The 25000-nt window shown below is 45.6% G+C and overlaps 1 protein-coding gene across 17 annotated transcripts in view; it reads left to right on the top strand.

Moving 5' to 3' along the window:
• Window positions 1-25000, top strand: part of mctp1a (multiple C2 domains, transmembrane 1a) — a 224733-nt gene that overhangs the window by 184660 nt on the left and 15073 nt on the right. For 10 of the 17 annotated variants that reach the window (XM_036935500.2, XM_036935499.2, XM_036935498.2 and 7 more), the window contains 2 exons: window positions 3697-3753; window positions 12753-12854. In XM_036935500.2, the coding sequence (XP_036791395.2) occupies window positions 3697-3753; window positions 12753-12854 (159 nt within the window). The remainder of the gene's footprint in view (window positions 1-3696; window positions 3754-12752; window positions 12855-25000) is intronic. The other 7 variants (XM_090190188.1, XM_036935502.2, XM_036935501.2 and 4 more) reach the window with 1 other exon arrangement.

Raw genomic sequence — 25000 nt, 5'->3', positions numbered from 1 at the left:
GTTTTAAACAAGCCAGACTCACATAAACTCTGCAGGACACTTGCCCTCCAGGACATGTGTTCACGAGCACTGCTCCATACTAAATGGTCTATACTTTAATTATACGTTTCACCAGTGGCGGTGGGTGCCGCTTAAGATGAGGGAGGGCAATTATTTTTTCATGAGCATTGTTTTTTTTCTATTACAGCATATTGGATGACTATCATTCATATTCCTTTCACCCAGTTCAATGTAACAGCGATAGGTTTAGATTACTACATGATACTAAAATGTTCCCTATACCCATCATGAGGTTGCTACAACCATGACCTATAAACAAAAGTTTGCAACGTAGGTGCACACCGGTCAGTGGCACATTCAATGCCACCTTGTACACTCTTTCCTGCATCCAGCTGAACTAGGATGTAATCATTAGCCCAACAGTTGCAAACAAGAGTTTCTATTGGACAAATTCAGGTATGTTTATCCCCGTTTCTTTCCGTATGCTTTTGTTTAAGACATTTTTTCAACAGAATCGGAGGAATAAATACACCATTCACTTTCATAGCCACATACAAACAGCTCGTTGTATCCCTTTTCACATCTACGCGCTGTCCTCCTCTCACCTTTTCCCTTCACTTGTGAACTGGGACCAGGCGGGAAAAAAAACTTTGCAAGCCAAACCTTCATATCATAACCGCTACACACAACGTACATCATTGTCACCCTATTGGCTAATGCGGTACAGTGTACAGTCAGAAAGCAGTTTAGCAGTTACAATGGTGGGCCCAGAAGGCAATAATTTAGTCAAACCAAAAGCTTACCTTGACTTGGAAGAGTTCCAGTGTTGGATAGTCATAGCCAGCTAGCTAACATAGCATCCCTCTGTTTGAGCTGGGTGGTTGAGTAGGCTAAACTAGCTAGCGGAATTTGCTAGCTAAGTCTGTGAAAAAAATATATAGAAAATATAGCTAGCTTTTTGTCTCTCTCTCTGTCACTCTCTCTCTCTCTCTCTCTTGCTCCTCCTTAATTTTTGAATAAATGAATGGGTTCAAAATTGTTAAAGTATTGTCTTTCTCTATGAGTCTACTACTCACCACATTTTGCGCACTACAGTGCTAGCTAGCTGTAGCGTATGCTTTCAGTGCTAGATTAATTATCTGATCCTTTGATTGGGTGGACAACATATCAGTTCATGCTGCAACAGCTCTGATAGGTTGGATGTCCCCCGGAAGTTGTCATAAGTACTGTGTAAGTCTATGGAAGGGAGTGAGTACCATGAGCCTCCTAGGTTTTGTATTGAAGTCAATGTACCCAGAGGACGATGGAATCTAGCTGTCCTCCGGCTACACAATGGTGCTATCCTACAGAGTGCTGCTGAGGCTACTGTAGGCCATTGCAAAATAGTGTATTTGAATCAATTATTTAGTGACATGTGAATATATTTTGTAAAAGTTTTATCTAAAAATACTAACTTTTTAAATGTTTCACTATTTTTATTTTTATGAAATCCACTGAGGAGGATGGCCCTCCCCTTCCTCCTCTGAGGAGTCTCCACTGCATTACACCTAGCTATGTATTTTACATATTTCACATGTGCAGGATCTTTATATGTATTCCTGTACCCTCTGTAATCTGTGAGTATAACCTGTACCGTTCAGATGCTTTGAATATGTTAATTTCCCCTCTGGTAAAGTGTTGGATTGAAGCGCGTCGTGGGCTGTGTGAACGTTACACGATCCTGTCGACATTGAGTCTTTGAAGCATCGGTTTGTAATGATAGTAATTCAAACGATGCGATAAGGGGATAAACAGCTGAATGGTACAATATACCCAAAAGGTGTTCATCATAACAGGACAGGGGAAATTGTTGAATTCATCAGCACCGCGCTGGTAATTGATGTCTTCCGGAGACAACAGCGTTTAGTTGTGGCAATCTTCAGGGCAGATGAGATGACATGTCTTTCCTTTTATTTATGTATAATACTACGCCCTCTCGTAGCGGTGAACAAGGCTGTTCTCTTTACCCCAGGCAAGAGGGGAGAAGAGAACGTAGGGGGGGTGGGGGGGGGGTGACGGTATCCTTGTCTCTGTCGGTAATGCTGATATTCTCTCTGTTTTTAGATAACATGGGGCCTACAGTATGTTACTGTGCTGTATACTGTAGTAAAAAAAAAAAGGCTGTGTTTGGAGAAACCCATGATCCATTTTGAGCGCGTCCTTTGTGGTTGTTGATTCTAACTCGGTGCCCAGGTCTTTATTGTACACGAGAGTTATAGATGCGGGACACTTGCTCGTTAGCTCGGTAACCGTTGATTGCCGTGGTCGCCAATGGATTCCAGCGAATGGGCAGGAGTAGAACAAGTTAGACAACCATACTAAGCTGTAGATAGATACACACACACACACACACACACACACAACGCCATGACTTGTATTTACTCTCTCCACGCTCAGCACAACTGGGTTGAACCTCTCTTTGTTTCTGCGGGAAGCTGTATTTACATAAGGAGCTTATGTCAGCCACACTTTTTATTATTCCAGTAAAACAAAGGGACAAAAGCTATTGTTCTGGGAAGTAATGATTTTTGGATTTCGCCAACTTGTTTGCGGGTGCGGGCGGGGGGGTAGGGTAGGGGGTATGGGATAATGGGAGGAGATAAATGCAACCCCCTTGGCAGCTTACGGGTTTATGATGCGCCCGTTTGTTTATGGTAATGCCGCTGCGTCTGACCCTGTAGCTTTGATGTGTGATTGACGGGGAGGAGGCAGGAGAGGAGGGAATAACGATCTGTGCCGTCCTACCACTGCTCCTCAGGCAGGCAGGCAGGCAGCAAGAATACACGCGTGATACCACCGACTCTGTCTGTTTCTCCATCCGTCTGTCCATCCATCTGTTTGTCCGTCCTTCTGTCCGTCCGACTATCTACAGATCTCCTCTTTCCCAGGGGATACTAAGTTCAATCACTGATCTGAGTCAACCTGTTTACAGTTGACTCCTCCATCCTTCATTGTTGTGTAATACAACTTTGAGTGCCTGTTTTTTTGCCCCACCTTCCTCCTTGCCTATAGCTAATGGCAAGAGATTGATTCAAAACCTAGTTCATGTGCTTATGTGGGCTTCCGAGGTGATTTAAAAGGCCATTTGAGCGGTTGAAGAAGATACGTATGTATGGTTAATAATGATGTCTTTATGCCTTTTATCAGAAAGGTCAAAACAACAACTTTTCCACAACTCCTTAACCTATTTTCTTCAGCATTCCACACATGCATACATACATAGAAATATTTTAATTAACATTTTTACTTTCACCCGGGGGGGGGGGGTGTTTGTGTGTGTTATGGGGGTTAGTGGGAGGACCCTACTGAAATGGCTGTTGTTCCATCAGTTAGGGACCAGTGAAGCAGATAGTTAAACTTCTCTGTCACTGGGGCTTCCTCTGCTGGAGGCCGTCCTCTCCTCTCCTCTCCTCTACCCCTGTAGTGGTAGGAGAGGTAGGGGAATGGGTGGTCAGAGGTGGGCTCAGATTGGCCTGGAAGACTAACAGTCCTACAATCAGCCCTGTATTGACTTGTGTTAACATCAGCCATGTGTACAGTATACTGTACATAGTGCAATCTGTGGTAATGAGAATGAATGAGAATACCTGTCTGCCCCACTTGTGTATTTTTAAATCTCTCTCTTCTTCTCTTGTTCCTGTGGCAACCGCCGTGCAGCAAGCGATGGAGGACTTGCTGGAGGATGAGGATGAGGACTATGAGAAAGATGACAAGGTAATTATCTCTCTCTCTCTCTCTCTCTCTCTCTCTCTCTCTCTCTCTCTCTCTCTCTCTCTCTCTCTCTGTATGCTGTCAAGGGACAGGAAGTCTCTGGGGTGCCAGCGTTCCACACACAGGAAATACAAACACATAGATGCATTGTGTACACTCCATTTCAATACACTCCAAACTTCAGATGCACACGTTCAAATGTGCACGCAGACACGCACGCACGCACGCATCCAAACTTTGAACATTGTTCGTCGTCTTCCTGAAATGGGTCCAGACACGTGGTCCTCTGCCTGTTGTAACCCCTTCATGCATAGCGTCACGGTTGCCAGTTGTTAGTGATTTGCTCTGCTTCGCTCTTCTAAAACGTCCTCTTCTCTTCTTTATGTGGCTATCTACTGTATTTGGAATGCTGATGTGCAGCGTTGGCCCGTTGCGCCGCCGAGATGGGATCACGCTTAAAGCGCCGACTTTAAGGAGCTTCAGGAACTATTTAGGAGCGTTATCTTCTCATTGACTTAGTAATACAAGAGAATATGTGCTTAGCAGCTATCAGGTAACAACAGGTGGCTGCTTTAGTGGGTTAGCTCGCTCGTTTACACAGTGGCAGCTTGTAGCCATACTAGCCTTGAGCTTCCTGATCCTTTCTAGTCCTAGTTAGGGAGAGAGGCGGCGTTAGGCTTCAACGTTACGGAACCTGACATTTGATACTCGCAGCAAGGTTTTCATAGCTCCTAAAAGACAACAGAGTAGAATCCTACTGAATAGTCCCAAACCAAATCTGAAGTAATCGTTCCCCAGGTTCTGTTTTGTTTCAGGATGATATTTGTGTGCTATAGAGTTTTTCCTGGTTCTTCCTATGATGTAAATGGCAGTACGTGACATGGTGTGGTTTGTCTGCACACTGATTCGGGGTTATTGTTCGTTTTTTTTGCCCAACACCAAGACCAATTCGAATATCATCTGATTTAGCATCTCTGGGCACTACTTTCGACAAAAATCTCTTCAGTCTGTCCTTTTTATTCGACTTGTATGAGCCTTTGACGAAGCAATTTGTTATCTGAAATGAAATAGCCTGAAGACTCTCTTCATTTAGAGTGGAGTTATTTTAGGCTGACCTCTTTCCAGCCCTTTGAAATATCCAAAGTGCCACAAGTGTCTGTGTGAGATCACAGGGTTAAAAAAGCAGATATTATGTGCACTCCAGTCCACATGCGTCTCGGCATTTTCATTCCCCCTTCCTCCAGCGGCTCTGAGGGAAAAGTTCCACGGCTGCAAGGTTCCAAGGCTACGGTGTACGGGGCGGCGATTGAAGATATGCGTTAAGCAACCTTGAACCTTTTTTCACCTCTCTATCGCTCTACTTTTCTTTTTCTGCATTTCCTCCCTTCCCTCAGAAAAAAATAAACAGGCGTTTGAAAAGATGCAGATTATAGAAAGAGGGAAAAAAATACATTTCAACTTTCATATTGAAATGAGGGAGCTGCAGCTCGCGGCGTCTGTCAGATTGAGTCCTGAGCTGATTATTCCACATAAGAGGGCCCTGCTCTTTCTGCACACAGGGCTGAGGCGCCGGATAGCAAGGCGACCACAAAGGCTACAATTGACCAACTCTGGCTTCATACATTTTGATCTATCGCTCCCCTCAAATGTTAGCATTCCATTTGAGCTGTAGGGAAGTTGAAAGGGGGGTGTTTTTCTTCTTTATTTCACCAATATCTGTCTCTTCAAACCACCCTAGCCCTCTCCCTCACTCTTTCCCTCCCTCCCTCCATTCCTGCCCTCCCCCGTTCTCTTTCATTCTTACACCCTCTCCACCCCCTCCCTTATTCCCTGGTTAAGTGCACAACAAATGGAGTTTTGAGGCTGAACAAATTTGTCATTTCCATTCTCACTCTCAGGTATTGAAATGACCTGACGCTCTCATTACCTCTCCTCTTTGCTAAAATTGTATAATATTAAGGTCAGGTCAGAGGAGGCCTTTTTCACGGCACAAAGGTAGAAAAAAAAGATTAATAAATGTGCCAAGGCCTCATTTTAATTGAACCTGAAGCATATGTTGCAAGTATGTGCAATCCGTTCCAGATGTTCAGTTCTGGCCGTGTGTGCTGCTCTTCCCTGTGCACCACAAGGCAGCTATTAGCTGGATAACCTTTGCTCCGGGGGCTAAATGGGGTATTACATGGCAAAAAAGTGGAGCACCTGTTTTTTATTGGGGAGAGGACCCCTTGCAGGCTTTGCCGAGGCCGCCACATGTGTATCCACTTAACAGATTGTTGGGCAATCGTGAAAAGTGTCTTTCTTCTTAGCCAACGCTGATATTAGTCACTTACTCTCAATGAAAGTCCAAAGTCCAGGCTAATTGATGGGGACGGCTCAGTTGTTAAACCCAAGCGGGCACCTGAAGGGGAAAAGAAGAATGAAGCTTAACTCTGTGCTGCTTCTCCCTCCTCTTCCTCCTCCTCCTCTTCTCTCTCTGGTGGTGTGTGCGCGTGCGTGTGTGTGTATGTGCGTGCGCGTGATTGCGCTTGTTTGAGCGCGCTGCGTGCCTGCCTGTGAACTGTCCACGTGGGATGAGAACATGATATCAATGCAGAAGACAGTTTTCATAGAGCGTTATAGTACCTGTTGAGATAGTCCAGGTGAATAGCAGTGTGTGTGTGTGTGTGTGTGTGTGTGTGTGTGTGTGTGTGTGTGTGTGTGTGTGTGTGTGTGTGTGTGTGTGTGTGTGTGTGTGTGTGTGTGTGTGTGTGTGTGTGTGTGTGTGTGTGTGCGAATGGCAGGACTTAAAGATGTTCAAGATGTGTTTCCTGCGAACCCTTCCACAGCCAGTAAATTCATGGCAATGACTAGACACACATGTGCGCACGCACGCACACACGCCCGCACACACACAAACACACACACTTGATATACCAAGGTCTCAATGTCATCAATGTCAACACCTGCATTACAGTTGAAGAGCTAAACACACACTAACAGAAAGTGGCCATATTCTAATGAGGGTGTCATTACCTTGGCTGGCACTGGTTCTCACCCCTCCCTCCCTCCACGTCTCTCTGGGCTCCTGCCTGTTGCCTGTCTGTCATCCTCCAGACAGGCCCTCGCTACAGGGGCTCCAGCAGGCGATGGTTCTGCCACCACACACCGTCGGCACACACACACCGCCGTCTGCTCACTCATCCCTGAGAGAGAGGGAGTGAGAGAGAGGGAGGGAGAGGGAGTGAGAGAGAGGGAGGGAGAGGGAGTGAGAGAGACCTATATGATTAACAGACAGCGACAGACAGACACACTCACACACCTACCCCCTGGGGAAAGGGTTCTACATGGAACCCAATAGGGTTTTACCTGGAACCAAAAAGGGTTCTTCAAAGGGTTCTCCTATGGGGACAGCTGGAGAACCCTTTTAGGTTCTAGATAGCACCTTTTTCTCTAAGAGTGTACATGTCAGGCTGGTGACAGGAAAGAGCTGTGGATTTCGAGCATTTGAAAAGGTGCTGAGGACGTGGAAATGTGCCTTTGTCGGCACTCCCCCTCCAAAACATAACGATGGCACAGCACTGGGCTCAAGCCAGAGAGCAACTTATCTGCCGCCATTGTTGCAACCCCTATTACTAGTCTGTTCAACCTCTGTTTCGTATCGTCTGAGATTCCTAAAGATTGGAAAGCGGCCGCGGTCATACCCCTCTTCAAAGGGGGAGACACTCTAGACCCAAACTGTTACAGACCTATATCCATCCTGCTCTGCCTTTCTAAAGTCTTCGAAAGCCAAGTTAACAAACAGATCACCGACCATTTCGAATCCCACCGTACCTTCTCCCCTATGCAATCTTGTTTCCGAGCTGGTCATGGGTGCACCTCAGCCACGCTCAAGATCCTAAACAATATCATAACCGCCGTCGATAAAAGACAGTACGGTGCAGCCGTCTTCATCAACCTGGCCAAAGCTTTCGACTCTGTCAATCACCGTATTCTTATCGGCAGACTCAACAGTCTTGGTTTCTCTAATGACTGCCTCGCCTGGTTCACTAACTACTTCTCAGAGAGTTCAGTGTGTCAAATCAGAGGGCCTGTTGTCCGGACCTCTGGCAGTTTCTATGTGGGTGCCACAGGGTTCAATTCCTGGGACCGACTCTTTTCTCTGTCTACATCAATGATGACGCTCTTGATTCTTTGATCCACCTCTACGCCGACGACACCATTCTGTATACATCTGGCCCCTCTTTGGACACTTTGTTAACTAACCTCCAAACGAGCTTCAATGCCATTCAACTCTCCTTCCATGGCCTCCAACTGCTCTTAAATGCAAGTAAAAATGAAATGCATGCTCTTCAACCGCACCTGACCGCCCGACTAGCATTACTACTCTGGACGGTTCGACTATAACTATAAATACCTAGGTGTCTGGCTAGACTTTAAACTCTCCTTCCAGACTCACATTAAGAATCTCCAATCCAAAATTAAATCTAGAATTGGCTTCCTATTTCGCAACAAAGCCTCCTTCACTCATGCTGCCAAATATACCCTTGTAAAACTGACTATCCTACTGATCCTTGACTTCGGCGATGTCATTTACAAAATAGCCTCCAGCACTCTACTCAGAAAATTGGATGCAGTCTATCACATTGCCCTCTGTTTTGTCACCAAAGCCCCATATACTACCCACCACTGCGACCTGTATGCTCTCGTTGGCTGGTCCTCGCTACATATTAGTCGCCAAACCCACTGGCTCCAGGTCATCTATAAGTCTTTGCTAGGTAAAGCCCTGCCTTATCTCAGCACACTGGTTACCATAGCAGCACCCACCCTTAGCACGTGCTCCAGCAGGTATATTTCACTGGTCACCCCGAAGCCTATTCCTACTTTGGCCGCCTCTCCTTCCAGTTCTCTTCTGCCAATGACTGGAACGAATTGCATAAATCACTGAAGTTGGAGACTTATATCTCTCTCACTAACTTTAAGCATCAGCTGTCAGAGCAGCTTACCTATCGCTGCAGCTGTACACAGCCCATCTGTAAATAGCCCATCCAACCAACTACCTACCTCATCCCCATATTTGCTTTTGTTTGTCTGCTCTTTTGCACACCAGTATTTCTACTTGCACATCATCATCTGCACATCTATCACTCCAGTGTTAATTTGCTAAATTGTAATTAGTTCGCTACTATGGCCTATTTATTGTCTTACCTCCTTACTCCATTTGCACACACTGTATATAGATTTTTCTATTGTGTAATTGACTGTACGATTGTTTATCCCACGTGTTCATCCCACGTGCAACTCTGTGTTGTTTTTGTCGCACTGCTTTGCTTTAACTTGGCCGGGTCACAGTTGTAAATGAGAACTTGAGAATTGGCCTACCTGGTTAAATAAAGGTGAAATCAAAATAAATAAATAAAAACTGCTTAGACCACTGCGCCATTGCAGTTCACAATTCTCTAGCAAGCAGGGAGACTAGTTGATGATACTGGAAACAGGTATTTTTATTATTATTTTGAATTAAGCCTTCCCCAAACCATAGCCCTAACCTTAACCACGCGGAATCAATACCTAAACTTAACCCTGTTTTAAACCCTGTAACCACGCGGAATTAACCCTGTAACCACGCGGAATCAATACCTAAACTTAACCCTGTTTTAAACCCTGGAACGATGCGGAATTAACCCTGTAACCACGCGGAATCAATACCTAAACTTAACCCTGTTTTAAACCCTGGAACGATGCGGAATTAACCCTGTAACCACGCGGAATCAATACCTAAACTTAACCCTGTTTTAAACCCTGGAACGATGCGGAATTAACCCTGTAACCACGCGGAATCAATACCTAAACTTAACCCTGTTTTAAACCCTGTAACCACGCGGAATTAACCCTGTAACCACGCGGAATCAATACCTAAACTTAACCCTGTTTTAAACCCTGGAACGATGCGGAATTAACCCTGTAACCACGCGGAATCAATACCTAAACTTAACCCTGTTTTAAACCCTGTAACCACGCGGAATTAACCCTGTAACCACGCGGAATTAACCCTGTAACCACGCGGAATTAACCCTGTAACCACGCGGAATTAACCCTGTAACCACGCGGAATCAATACCTAAACTTAACCCTGTTTTAAACCCTGTAACCACGCGGAATTAACCCTGTAACCACGCGGAATCAATACCTAAACTTAACCCTGTTTTAAACCCTGTAACCACGCGGAATTAACCCTGTAACCACGCGGAATTAACCCTGTAACCACGCGGAATTAACCCTGTAACCACGCGGAATTAACCCTGTAACCACGCGGAATTAACCCTGTAACCACGCGGAATTAACGGGTCAAAACTCAACGCTCATCCAATTACGTCAAATTCCGGAGTGAGACTATGAGATCAGGTTGGTACATGAATGCCAAGGCAGCTTTCGGTGTGAGTACAGGACAGCCTAGACTTTCCAGTAGCATCTGTAGGGACTGAATGACATCTATGTCGCAGCTTTGTCTTACACAGCCTGCTGTCCAGAGCTGGAGTAAAGTTATCACCTCCAGGGTCCCTGTGTGTGATAGCCTGTCTCACAGAACGGGATAGAGGGGCTGAAGAAGCTTTGAGATTACACTCACTACGCATGGCTGGTCACTGGAGTCGCGCTCGTCTCGCCTCAGGACTTACTGCTAGCCAGATAAGATACACACTGCAATCATGTCCCACTCACGGCTTTACCGCGCTCACACACACACACACACACACACACACACACACACACACACACACACACACACACACATACCTCACCCACACGCCTCTTTACACCTACTACAGATGTCAGCCTTCTCCCTCCCTCTCTCTCTTTCCCTCTTCCACCTCCCTTTCCTCTTCCCTCGCTCTCACTTATTCTCTCTTTTCTCGCGCGCTCTCCTCTCTGTCTCTCTCTGTCTCTCCCTTCCTCCCTTTCACTTTCTCGTTCCGTCCTGTCCCTCTCTGTCTGATGCTGGGTTTATTGTCTATGTCCTCTAGAGTAGTTTGAGCATTGGTACCCACACAGGGCTGTACGTGCGTTACGTGCGTTGGCTTAGAAACACCAGGGACACTTTGACTGCGTCACGTGTTCCAGTGAGGTGCCCTGATGAGGTGCTGGTAGAGACTCTAGACAGTATAGAGAAGCATTGTTTGTTGTTGTTCATTCTTTGTTTTTGATTATGTCGACTCAACAACTTAGTACAGCGAAGCAGCCCTGATTTGTTAAGCACATGTCTGTCCCATTTCCCAGTATGCTTCCTAGGCATTACTGTATAGCCACAGACGCCCGGTGTGAATAACATAGACATTTCGCTACTCGTCATTCGAACATTCATGTGGACTCAGGTGTGATGGATATTCTAAGTTCGAGTAAGGATCTCTTGAAAAGAGATGAAGGGCTGACAGTACCCCACTCTCCCTCTCTCTAGTCATTTCTCTATCTCCTTATCCTTCTCCTCTGTATTGCTGAGGCAGGCTTTTTACCATCCCCTCTCCCTGTAGGCGAAGGACACACACACACGTTCTCCGCAGAGCACGCACACTCATGCTCACACTGGGAACACACTGGCACATTGTTCAGTATAATTTGGGAAAAAACACTGTTTGTGTTATTCATGCTGTATGTCATTTTTCGGGGAAGCTTTAATTGAGTTCCGCCTGACAATTAATGACGAGAGAGAGAGAGAGAGAGAGAGAGAGAGAGAGAGAGAGAATATCAAGTGATATCACTGCTAGGCTGTTAAGGCGAGTATACGGAGATACTATCTGCTAATAAAAAAAAAAGTTGCTAATCTCCTCGCCGTTACCATGTGGAGTCAGTAATGGAGGATATCATGGGGGTTCTAGGCAGCTGTGGCGACCTGATAGCAGGTCTGTTTTTATCGATGGCCTGGCAGGTGTCTGGGTATTAACCGTTGCTGTTTTGCTTCGTCGACGCCCATGGCGCCGTAGCAACACACTTCCCTTTCTCCTGACCCCTGGGCCTAACAGCAGCAACCTTAATACGCTACACCCCATTTCACAGCCATCGCTACCCCTCTCGCTTTTCCTCTTCTCCGACTATCCTTTTCCTCATTCTTCTACCTTCGCTGTTTCTGTCCTGTTTCGGAGCCGTCTTTCCGTCATTCCCTTTGCTTCTCTTTCTCTCTCTTTCTCTCTCCCTCTCTATCTGCCTCTCTCTGTTTTCCTATCGCGGTGACATTAGAGGGGAAAACACAGGTAACCTCTCAGCAGTGTGTAATGCTGTAAGATCTGATCCTGGTACAGGCAGCATTGTGACAATGTGGATCTGGGCGTGGAGGGAGACGGTGCTTATCTGCAGATAGCACATGGAGCGCAGGAGCCGCCGGAGCCCCAGCTCCGCACTGCGCCGCGCCGATCCGCCGATAGCTGCGTGCTCCGATGTAATTGGACTAAAGAGTGCGCGGGGGGATTATTTTTAATACTCTAAAAAGTGTGACTGAAAAGTTGTTCTGGGGCTATTGAGCTTGTGATTCGCCATGCATGTCCTCAGGTAACAAGTTAGGTTGTTTTTTTTTTAAGTGCGGAGGAGAATAAAATAAAGAGAACTTTTGAGCTGCTTGGAGTTCTTTTCTTCTCCCCGCCTGTGAAGGATGAAAAGCTTCACGCTGTTAAAAAAAAAAAAAGGTGCTTTTTACTTTTTTGCCTATTTCTTTCTGGGAGACGCTCCTCGGAACTGCATTTTAATCATGTTTGGCTAATAAAGGGTGAAAGAACAAAAAGGTGGGGAGAAAAGTGTGGAGGAGTATTGTCTTGCAAAGCAAAGTGTGCCACATTGTTTGCCATTTTTTTCTAACACATCAGGTGGATTATTTTCCTCTCTCTCTCTCTCTCTCTCTCTCTCTCTCTCTCTCTTTCTTTATCTCCCGTTCCCCCAGATATCTGTTCCTCTGCTCTGCTGCTCAGCCTTGTTTTAACCCTTTCCTTTGTGTCCCTGATTTAAAAAAATAAAAAAAAATCTTAATCTATTCTGACCCACAAGGTGCCTAGGCCCGGCCATTCGGATGACGGCCGACTGCCTGAAAGCCATATCCTTGTGGATATGTTGGCTTCCTGGCACTTTGAGTGGATACGGGTGATGGTGGTAAGTGTGGCCCCGCTCCGGCCTTCCCGGTGTCCCTGTCTGGCTTATATGGCTCATCGTCTGTCTGTCCAGCCGCTTCGCCTGCAGGCTCTCTCTCTGTCCTGCCAGTCCCTGTCCTCGTTTCATTGGCACGCTCGCTCCGTAACACACCGCGCTATTGTCACCCCCGACACTGCCCATCCCAGTTCCTTTTTGGGATAAGAATGTGGGGGGGGGGGGGGGGGGGATTTGGGTGTTCCAACACGGAAAGGTGCCCTCCTTATGTGACTGTAGGATGGTAGGATCCATCCCTGTAAGGAAAGACAGACGGGAAGAGACAACATCCTCTGTAATGGGAAGTTAAACCCACACGGTGGGCAAGCTCATCATGCAGCGATCATTGTGTAAGCCCATGGACCTTTTCTGTTCTCCATATGACGAGTCTCAGGTGTCAGATGATCATTCACAGATAACAGTTGCTAAGAGGGCTTATTGTCCCCTATCTAATAGTTACACCATCTGGGAACGCTTTGCTAGCTGTATGGGTGAGCCATTGGTGTGGGTATGTGCGCGCGTGTGTGTGTTTGTGTGTGTGTGTGCCCCCTGTGCTTAGAGATTCTGCACCGTCGCTAAGCCAAGAAGGCCCTATCCCCCTGTCCTCAGGATACCACTGCTACCTACCTGTCACGGCCTTCTAGTTGAATCAGCTATACATTCACAACCAGACGATCCAGACGTCTTGCCTCTGATGGACAGTATATGGAAGAGAAATGCCACCAGCCCCCTGCAGCCTCGGTTAAAGCAGATCTGCACTTGTAAACCAGTGAAAGTTGCCTTCTGTCAGAGTATCAGAGGTCTGTCAGAGTAGAATGTTGGCACTGTTGACAGACATGGAGCTCTTCTATCCGCCCTCTGATTGGCTGGAATCTGGAGCACATCACATGATAGCGGCTGCGTCTGTGTCTCAAAGTCAAACATGGGAAGAGGCAGTTGCTACCTTTTCTTTTAACAAGAGTCATAAATGTGTAATGAGTGTTGAGGATACATATTTTATGCTGCTTTTGAAGGTACGATCCCATCACTTTTTTCTAAAACAAGGTTTTTTTTAAATACGGGAATTTTCCAATTGTCCCGGTCTCTTGTTTTATCTCCGCACATGAATATGTAATGACATTTCAGGTGTTATGAAGACTGAATAAATTGGCCTGGATTTTGTAAAGCAAGTTGATGAATCAGAGAAAATTAACTATCAGCACGACTTACTCTGTCAAATTACCTTGTTTCACCACAGTGTATTGTGACAGGGAAAGAGTGTCCCACTGTTTGAAGGCCAGGCATGTGCCCTATGAAGGAATGAAATGAATTGGTTTAATTGAAACCATTGCAGACCCTGTGGCTTGTCTCGAACCAGGATTGAGAAACACAGATGGTATTTGTGCTAGTGTACAGTGCCTTGCGAAAGTATTCGGCCCCCTTGAACTTTGCGACCTTTTGCCACATTTCAGGCTTCAAACATAAAGATATAAAACTGTATTTTTTTGTGAAGAATCAACAACAAGTGGGACACAATCATGAAGTGGAACGACATTTATTGGATATTTCAAACTTTTTTAACAAATCAAAAACTGAAAAATTGGGCGTGCAAAATTATTCAGCCCCTTTACTTTCAGTGCAGCAAACTCTCTCCAGAAGTTCAGTGAGGATCTCTGAATGATCCAATGTTGACCTAAATGACTAATGATGATAAATACAATCCACCTGTGTGTAATCAAGTCTCCGTATAAATGCACCTGCACTGTGATAGTCTCAGAGGTCCGTTAAAAGCGCAGAGAGCATCATGAAGAACAAGGAACACACCAGGCAGGTCCGAGATACTGTTGTGAAGAAGTTTAAAGCCGGATTTGGATACAAAAAGATTTCCCAAGCTTTAAACATCCCAAGGAGCACTGTGCAAGCGATAATATTGAAATGGAAGGAGTATCAGACCACTGCAAATCTACCAAGACCTGGCCGCCCCTCTAAACTTTCAGCTCATACAAGGAGAAGATGATCAGAGATGCAGCCAAGAGGCCCATGATCACTCAGGATGAACTGCAGAGATCTACAGCTGAGGTGGGAGACTCTGTCCATAGGACAACAATCAGTCGTATATTGCACAAATCTGGCCTTTAAGGAAGAGTGGCAAGAAGAAAGCCATTTCTTAAAGATATCCATAAAAAGTGTGGTTTAAAGTTTGCCACAAGCCACCTGGGAGACACACCAAACATTTGGAAGAAGGTGCTCTGGTCAGATGAAACCAAAATGTAACTTTTTGGCAACGATGCAAAACGTTATGTTTGGCGTAAAAGCAACACAGCTCATCACCCTGAACACACCATCCCCACTGTCAAACATGGTGGTGGCAGCATCATGGTTTGGGCCTGCTTTTCTTCAGCAGGGACAGGGAAGATGGTTAAAATTGATGGGAAGATGGATGGAGCCAAATACAGGACCATTCGGGAAGAAAACCTGATGGAGTCTGCAAAAGACCTGAGACTGGGACGGAGATTTGTCTTCCAACAAGACAATGATCCAAAACATAAAGCAAAATCTACAATGGAATGGTTCAAAAATAAACATATCCAGGTGTTAGAATGGCCAAGTCAAAGTCCAGACCTGAATCCAATCGAGAATCTGTGGAAAGAACTGAAAACTGCTGTTCACAAATGCTCTCCATCCAACCTCACTGAGCTCGAGCTGTTTTGCAAGGAGGAATGGGAAAAAATTTCAGTCTCTCGATGTGCAAAACTGATAGAGACATACCCCAAGTGACTTACAGCTGTAATTGCAGCAAAAGGTGGCGCTACAAAGTATTAACCTAAGGGGGCTGAATAATTTTGCACGCCCAATTTTTCAGTTTTTGATTTGTTAAAAAAGTTTGAAATATCCAATAAATGTCGTTCCACTTCATGATTGTGTCCCACTTGTTGTTGATTCTTCACAAAAAAATACAGTTTTATATCTTTATGTTTGAAGCCTGAAATGTGGCAAAAGGTCGCAAAGTTCAAGGGGGCCGAATACTTTCGCAAGGCACTGTATATATTGGATATATAACCTTTTGTTATTGACTGTACATCACTTATAAATCCCTGAATTGCCTGTGCCTTTAACCCAGGTTCTCAGAAAACAACATAAGTTTGAGAGTAGAGTTGTGCTGGGGCTGTTGTGAATGTGACAGCCTTGTTTTTTGGAGATGGAGAGGGCAGCGGGCTGAACCAGGCCAACAAACAAGAAGAGTATCGGTGTCCCATTCATCACCCGCTGCCACCCGGAAACCTGGAGAGGACAGGGGAAGGAGAGTAGGGGTGAGGGCAGGCAGGGGGAAGCATGGCAGAGTGAGGGTCTTGGATGGTGAAGGAGGTTTCCGTAGGCTGTTGACCTTGAGTCTCTCTGATGGAGAGGCTGGTGGGTGGGAGATTGGAAAGGTGATCATGGCAGCACTACCCCTGGCCCCATTAGAAGTGCACACACACACACACACACACACACACACACACACACACACACACACACACACACACACACACACATAGGCTTTTTAGGATGGAGCCATGGGACGTAGAGGTCAACCTGAAAATAAGCCTCCTCCACCTCCACTTATGTGTACATTTATCCTCGGGCATCTCGGCAACCCTCGCCATGGGAACAGGCTGGGTGAAAAGCCTCAATAGAATGAGAGAGTGTCTGCATAGTCCACCTTAAGCTGCCACAGTTAACTGGAGTTTGACTTTGGCTCCTTCGAAGCAACTCACATAGATACATACATACACACACACACCACAACCCCCCCTGTTAGAGAACTGAGCGCTCCTGCATGCCTTCCCAAGACCCTTTGTGTCTGCGAGCGCCACTAGATGATAGGGGAGAACGTGCGGAGCATCTCGGGGCCCGGTTAACCAGATATTTATGTGGTTGTGAAAAGAGAGGGAGGGAAAAACAGAGATGTATTCTCCATATTCACCCAAGGATTACTTGTGAAATAAATAATGTATTAACACTGCTGCTTTCAAAACGAAACATCTGCCTCTTACGTCGTGCTGGCGAGGTGCCAGCAGCACAGTGCTATCTCTAGCTGGTCGGAGGGAGCTGAAGTTGGGACATGTCTCCTAATAGACATGTCCTCTATGAGTACCGCTGGTACAGTGTGGTCGCGGTCTGGCCATGAGCATAGAACACTGACCTTCAGGGATTAATAGTGAACGAATGGTTATCAGACATAGACCTAGCTTGGGTTTGATCCTGCAGCTTCCCCCTTCCGGTTGGATTGTAGAATGGTGCGAGAGGTACTGTACTGTATAAACCAGTATGTCTCATGGGCACTGTAGGGTCCTGTTTTTGAGATTCATGTGTTTTTGTTTATAAACTAGATGGATAAGATAACTGCATCCTGTTTAGGCATCCCTCCAAAACTGTCTTGGATAATACTCATGTCCTACAGATGAGCTGCTCAACTTCAATCCTTTTTTTTTTTTATTATCTAGGGAGGAACTTTGGTAAACAGTGCCGGTGGCTAAGAACTAGATTTGTTATCATTGTTTATATCAGTTTTATGAAATTCTAAAGATTTGTTCTAGCATTTTGATATAAGAGCTGGGTCATTCCAAAAATTCGCTGACTTTTGAGAAGTGCAACTTTGATTTCCCCTCATTTTAACATTCTGTTATAAAGACCACATGTTCAATTTACTTATAGTAAGTGCCTATTAAGTGCCAAATAAAGTAACAGGGTTGACCGTAACAGGGTTGACCGTAACAGGGTTGACCATAACAGGGTTGACGATTTCATCTTAAATCAGCCATAAATCCCCTTGTGACAGGGGAATTGGAACCTTGTGTGCAACAGGGAGGGACAATTGAATGCAAGCTTCACAAAAAATCAAATGTAATTGTTAAAACCTGTTTATCTATGGGTAAAGGTTTTCCACCAGAAAATTGCCAAAACACGTAGAACCAGCTCGCCTACTTTTACACTCTGATTTGACTATTACATGTTCAATATTTATTTAGGGGGAGAAAAAAATATAAAAAGGAATCATTTCACCATCTGAAACGAGAGTTCAGCTCACATGACAGGGTTGATCTTAACACGAGGGACAGACATACAATGAATCACTAATCACAGGAAATAAATAATAGGCTTCAGATACGACTTGGTCAAAGCAACAACAATAGTGATGGCTTTACACAATGATGTTAAAAGACTTTGAGACATGTTGGGGTTAAGCTGAACTTTGGCACTTCTTTTATTCATATAATATACATTGAAGTGTCCGTGTGGTCTATATTATATAGGCACTTCGTTTATTGCAGCAGGGTTTTCAAATTCAATATTGCCGCAGAGTTTTGAACTAAAATAACAAAGGGACGCGAAGGGCACTCTTTTCGTGAAACAACCCAGCTGCATTTATCCCAAGTGCACTCCCATGTAGCTCCGTGGTGCTTTTACTCTGAAACCGTTCGGTATTTTTGTGATGACTGAAGTTACACTGCGTATTTTGCTGAATCTCTTGTTAAAACGAAAGAAATATGAGCGAGCCAAACCCACGTAGTCGACTCTTGATTTGTTGTTATGTCTCTGCTGTTCTGCCGTTGCTAATTCTGAGCCTTGGCTGGAAATGGTGTCACCCTGAAAGCATTTAGCAGCTTGAATCTTTACTGCCGTTGTTTCGGAGGTGGAAGAGGGGGATTACGGGCTGTCTGCTGTTACAGAATCAACAAGAACTGTTTCAAATGCCCCCTGGGAGCCTTAAATTAGCATCCTGTCACGTTTTATATGACATTTCAATTTTATTGTGCGCCACAAAAAAAGGGGGGGGGGGGGGCAATTTAAGCACAGCAGTGAGCGGTCACCAGAGTTTCACACTCATCCTGACTGCCGTGGAATAGGCTTAGGGTTTTTTTATGATGTGTCTGTTAGGGAAGAATAATATCATGCGAGATGCCATCTTTATAGATGGTGACCTCCCTCCTTCTCAATGCCTTAAGTCAGTTCAGAACTAACTGTCTCTATAGAGTTCAAAATGGCTCATCTAGTGTCCCACCCTAAGGCAATTCCTCTCAGACAATAACGAGAGCATAGATGACACATACAACGAGGCATATCCTATTCACGTCTCCCTTTTTTAATGCCTCGACTTGTGATTAAATGAATTTGCAGGAACGTCGTCGCCCTCCGATTCACAATGCGGAGTTCAGTCAACCGAACTTGGCTGTGCGTATATGGAGCGCTCTCCAATGTCACCGTAGGTTGTCTTTCCTCAACAGACTCTTACCGAGCTCCCAACATTCTAACGAGTGTCGCCTCCATGTCTTCCCACATAGAGAGAACCGCTCCAGACACTTATAGGAAGGCAAGCTCAGCAGTACGGGGATCAACACACAGCTGACAAGCAAACACACACACACACACACACACACACACACTTGCGCAGATGCAGGGCACGGACACACCAGTGATGCGCGGGTTGACTCATAGCCACGGGGCGGGCGGGTTAAGGGTCATGAAATATTGTGTGGATGAATGGCTGGTGGGTTGAATAAAGAGACAACAATGAAATGCATGTGTAATTCTTGTGCAGTTCATATCTATAGGGTACATTGAGGTTTTTCTTTCATTATTTGAATCTGGCTAAAGCCTAAGCTTCAGGGCCTAACTACAGCCTACGCGTGCCAAATGCACGCCACTTGCCAAACACATTTGGGAACTCGGGCAGAAAAAGTTCTGTGGTTCCACAGAGGCAAAAATCGGTGAAACGGAGAGTTTAAAATACAAAAGACAAGGGAGGGCCAGAACAGTAATGTTTGGGAAAGATTTGGTGAAATTAATTCAAAAGAGGATGATAGCAGTGCCGGCTACGCTAACGTGTGATGATTGTGAGGCGCTATACAAATTCGACAGTCCCAAGACGGGGGACTTCAAACATGTCAAGGGAACTGTACTGTTCAGATGGGTTGAATGGAATAGCAAGTGGAATCTGGACACGGACTGTTGGTCTATAACCTCTCACATAGCTGTAATATATTAACCCCTGCAGAATGAAGCATTTCTTGCTGTGAAATGATACACAAAACGTGCATTTTGACTCACGAACAGGAGCGAAGAGAAAACACGCATCTTGAGAGAGTGAATGCGTGTTTAGGGACCGTCTGTAAAGGTGATCTCTTTTAGCAGCGTCATAGAAGCCGATTTAGTATTTCAACCACATAGAACATGCATCCAAGCCGAACTGAAATCTTATCAGAAAACATGTCGTTTTTCGCAGCTTTTCATCTCCTTAAAACAAGGTCAAGCCGATGTCATTGGGAAATCTTTGCACAGGAAAGTCTTTGCTCTGTGAGAGAAGCGGAGATGAAAGAGGAAAACTTTACAGATGTTGAAGCATTTATTCTATCGATTTATGACATTCTTATGAGCAAGGGTTTATTTCGTCTTCTAGGGCAAGTAATGACTGGAGAGAAACTGCATGTATCTAATTATGATTACACTGACTAACAAATAGCGTGCCAAAATGCAAATTGTAAGCAGAAAATATCTAAATTAGGCTTAAAATAAATCCCACACCCCCTGTCAAAAAATTGTTCCGCCGTCTCTGACTGTACAGCCCATTGTCTATATTTGCGGGTTAGGGTCGGGTGCGGGCTTCAGATTTGACACTTTATCACGTATAGTCTGGGGGGTTGCGGTTTATTAGCAATTGCAGGTTGGTACAGGTGAACCTGCAGACCCACGCATCACTAGCGCACACACACACACACACACACACAGATACGCACACTTGCACTCACACAGACACACACACACACTGTATGGACATATGCACTCGCAGTATTAGTGCAAAGTGCAAATACACACAAATAAACATACATAAAAAATGCTTTAAAAACTCCAGCAGAGAATCCAGCCCTCGAAATCTTGTGGCTGTAAAATCCCAGTGAGGGAATTGACGTCAGAATGTTTGCCCCTCACGCTGAAACACAGGCCTTTCATGTACAGTACACCCAGCAGGGCTCAATGCAGTTTGTCTCAGATATGAAATAGAGCGTTCCTCTGCTCCATAAGGTTCTGCTGCTGAGTGCCACTGCACCATATGCTTTAGATTGGACTAAATGATCTGTTGGAGAGAGCAACACACACACACATATCCAACTGAACTGGCATATACCGCGCTGCTGTTGTGTGGGTGCGCGTGTGTGCCGTTCTCTCCAACAGATTGTTTTAGTTCAATCTAAAGCAGGCTCCGTTTGATGTCATCATGAGGAGAGGTCGATAAGCACTTCCGATGATCTAATGATCCGTCAGGAACACCCATTAGGTAAATTAGAACATTATCCCCCGTGCAGGACTTACAGTTGGAACAGCACAGTCCAGATCAACCAAACACAGAACGGAAGCCTCAAAACGCTTGCTTTTATATGCGCTCCCTCTACACCACTATAAGGACTTAGGCTGTTTGACAGACGTTGGAGCAGAGTCATTCCAATGGCAAACAGAAATACAGGCCCACCGTCCCCAGTAAAGACCCAAATCCAGAGAGGGGCCACCGATGATGAATGAGAAACCATTCAATCCTAACCTTACAGATGCAGTATCTTAATTTGATCACCCTGTTTCAGGAGAACTTTCCCGCAATGCAGAACATTTCAAACTTGTAGTGTAATTGAGGTTTAAAAAGGCTTCTAAAGTTTGACATTTCCACTTTGAAATGTCAGACTCGATATTTCCTTGCGGAAATTAATTATAATTCACATTGTAATTCATATTTCCTGTTGCTGTAGGATTATTTTCCTGCCGTAGCAAACTGACTCAAATTATGATCCCACATCTGTATGCGTGTGTGCATGCACATGGAGGAGCACACACACGTATACACACACACACGCACGCATGCACAAACACACACACACACAGCGTGTTTTCTTCCATTATCCTGGAGGTGCAGAATCCCATATCACTGACTCCAAGTCTGCGACTTGTAGTTCAGAGCCCGTGGCGGTGGGGTGAGAGAGTCAGGGGAGCTGATCGTCGTCTGCGTTTTGTTTATGTGCAACAAACTTCCCTGACATAATTAGACTAGACTTTTTAATAAATGCACCAACGGAGACAGACATACCAGTGGCCCCTGCCACCACACTCCCTCCACACACACATTCATTATGAATACAGCTCTAATGATGGGAAATGAATCAAGTCATCCATTTTCAAAGTTGTTTTCTTTTTCAAGTCAGTGAAATGTCAGCACACATTAGACGATTATAATGTACCTCTACAGTCCTAGGAGGATGGGTCACAAAGACACAGACCTTGAAGCAAACAAACAGGCCAAATCTTCACAAAATGCAACAAAGTGTTTCATCTGGCTCTCGTTCCTATTTTCCCCCATCTGTCCATATTTGGAGAAGTGTATTTTTAATATTATAATTTAAAAAACGTTTACCCCTTTTTCTCCCCAATTGGTAGTTACAGTCTTGTACCATCGATGTAACTCCCATACGGACTCGGGAGAGGCGAAGGTCGAGAGCCGTGCGTCCCCCGAAACGCAACCCCGCCAAGCCGCACTGCTCCTTGACACACTGCGTGCTTAACCCGCCAGCCAGCCACCCCAATGTGTCGGAGGAAACACTGTATACCTGGCGACTGTGTTGGCGTGTGTTGCGCCGTCCCGCCACAGGAGTCACTAGAGCACAATGGGACAAGGACAACCCGGCCGGCCAGAACCCTCCCCTGCTGGGCTGCAACACAGCCTGGGATCGAACCCGGGTCTGTAGGGACTCAGCTAGCACTGCGACCGCTGCGCCGCTCGGGAGGCCTCTGTATTTGGAGAAGTTTGAGTAGATGAGTACAGTACAGAGTTGGCTCGGGTGACGATTGGTTACCATTGGGAGGTCTAGCACCGCAGTCTCCCTCTGTCCCTAGCTTGTCTTCCTGTTAGGTGTGAATAGGCCTGGTATGTGACACCAGGACCCAGCGTTAGGGATCTGCCTACACTTACACTGTTGATCAGGCCGTGGAAACCACATGACAAGTGTGACATAAACTAGTGACATCAGCTTGTTGTAGGCCAGGTTCATCTGAATCAAACTAGCCTATAACTGTTAAGTAGGGTTAGCAATGGCATAGCCTCATCAAGACATGCAATTGTACAACAATTCGATTGACTTGTTTGAACTTCATCATGTCTGACGTGTAGCGGACGCTACACAATTTTTTTTGTTGTTGCCGGCGCCGGATCATTTACTCACACGCGTGAAAGACATTTTCAAAATGGGAAGGGCGCCAACATTAAACGTCAAAGTCAAATCCTCATCCGAGAAGCAGACACGAGTCTGCATTTTCTCCTTCTTTCAACACACACACTTTTGAAGACACGACACAGGCAACTTTTGACCTTCGCAATGATCTGTGAATGGCGCTGTCATCCAAGACAGATGCACTCTACACTCTATAGCAACGCTTCCCTCGGCGATGACATTATAGTGCATTGGCAAGGTCGCAATGGATGTCAAGGTTACCAACAGAAAAGGGGCAAAGAAAAGCAAGGTGAAGGCAGCACCATGTAACTAAAGGTACTGTGAAGTCATTCTGAGGCGTATTACTTGGCCACAGCTGAGCCAGCTGTTCGTATCAAGCTTCTCTCTAGAGCAGGTTGCTCTAGTCTAGTCCATATGTGACTGCTGGGGAGCAGGAAAAAACAAGGCTCTCCCTGGCTCTGTTTTTGCTGCCTCCCTCCTATGTTTGAAGGCAGGAAATAGGAGTCAGCCCACAGTTCGAGGGGCATGTGGCAATGGTTTATGCGCCTCTGACTTCTAACCTATCCCCTCCGCCCCCACTCGCTCTCTCACACCGCTCGACTGTCCTTCAAAACACTCTCCCCGGTGCCCCGAGAACACTCCCCAGGCCCAGAACACAAAGCCCAACACAACCCAACACAATGGACTATGGACATGGGGCTTTGTTGGACCCAGTAATACAAAACAGATGGGGGCTGAGGAAAGGGGGAGAAAGAGGGTTTGTGAAATATTTGCAAAGAAAAATAACCCTGGGACACTGTCTAATTATATCTATTTGTCTTGTGTGGTTTTTTCGAGGAGGCCATGTGGTTTTTGCTGGCTGCATCCAGGTTCATTTTTCAAATATCTGATCCTACAGGAAGAGCAGGGAGAGCAGGACAAGGGTTGTGATGGAGGGGGGCGATTGGGGAGCTCTGGGGAGGATTTGGGGTTGGGGCCTGGTGGGTAAAAGATCCACTAATTCTCTTTAATGAGATGAATTAGCCTCTTGTTGTTTCTAGGATGTGGCTGTTTCATTTGATTATTGAAGGCCATGACCAGAGTGTGTAACTGTAGCATTGTCATACACAGGTGGACATTCATTGATGTCAAATACTGCCATGATGTGTAAAGTGGGTTTGAAAATAAGTGGTTTTGAGTAAACCTGCCTGACAATCAACAGGGATGGTGATACTTGATCTGGTCTTCCTTGCCCGTAGGTGACAGTCTTTACAAACTACAAGTGAACTTCCTGAAAGGTCACAGGTCACTGTGGTGGTGTAGTGCTGAATCAGTGCTATGCTCTTAGTCTGTCTTTGTCCCGAGACAGAGACAGAGAGCCCTGGTTTGCGGCCCCCTCTCCTCCAAGCATGTGCACACCCCCACCACAACAGTCTGCGTCTGTCTTTATGTCCTCACTCACTCACCCACTCTCACTCCGTCAGTCAGTTACCACATCCTGTCCCAGTCCGTTCTGTCGGTCAGTCCTACAGCAGCTCATTGACTGTTGCATGACTTCTTTTGTACTCTGTCTAATACACGTAACTGGGGGCTTTTCCATTGGCCCGACGCGTAACTCTGTGGTCCATTTTGGGCCTGCTGATGTTCTCAACCGTCAAATGTTGAGAAGGAAGTGCTCGTCACGGCGCGGACGGCGTTCACGATGATAATGATGTCACCTCTGGTGACATCACAGTTTGCTGCCAACAACAAAGCGGGCCCAGTCTTTGGCATTAGAAAGATTGATGGATCCATTTGGCATTCAGCTAAATTCCCCCCTATTCACATATTCAGATTTCCCCGTGTCCTCGCTGTAAGAGAGAAAACATTGGGATTCGTTCTGCTGACTTTCTGTCTCTATTA

The sequence above is a fragment of the Oncorhynchus mykiss genome, chromosome 11 (assembly GCF_057628025.1).
Source record: "Oncorhynchus mykiss isolate SJ-2025 chromosome 11, ASM5762802v1, whole genome shotgun sequence".
Taxonomy (NCBI): domain Eukaryota; kingdom Metazoa; phylum Chordata; class Actinopteri; order Salmoniformes; family Salmonidae; genus Oncorhynchus; species Oncorhynchus mykiss.
The sequence above is the reverse complement of the archived record's forward strand: the minus strand, read 5'-3'. Positions and strand labels throughout refer to the sequence as shown.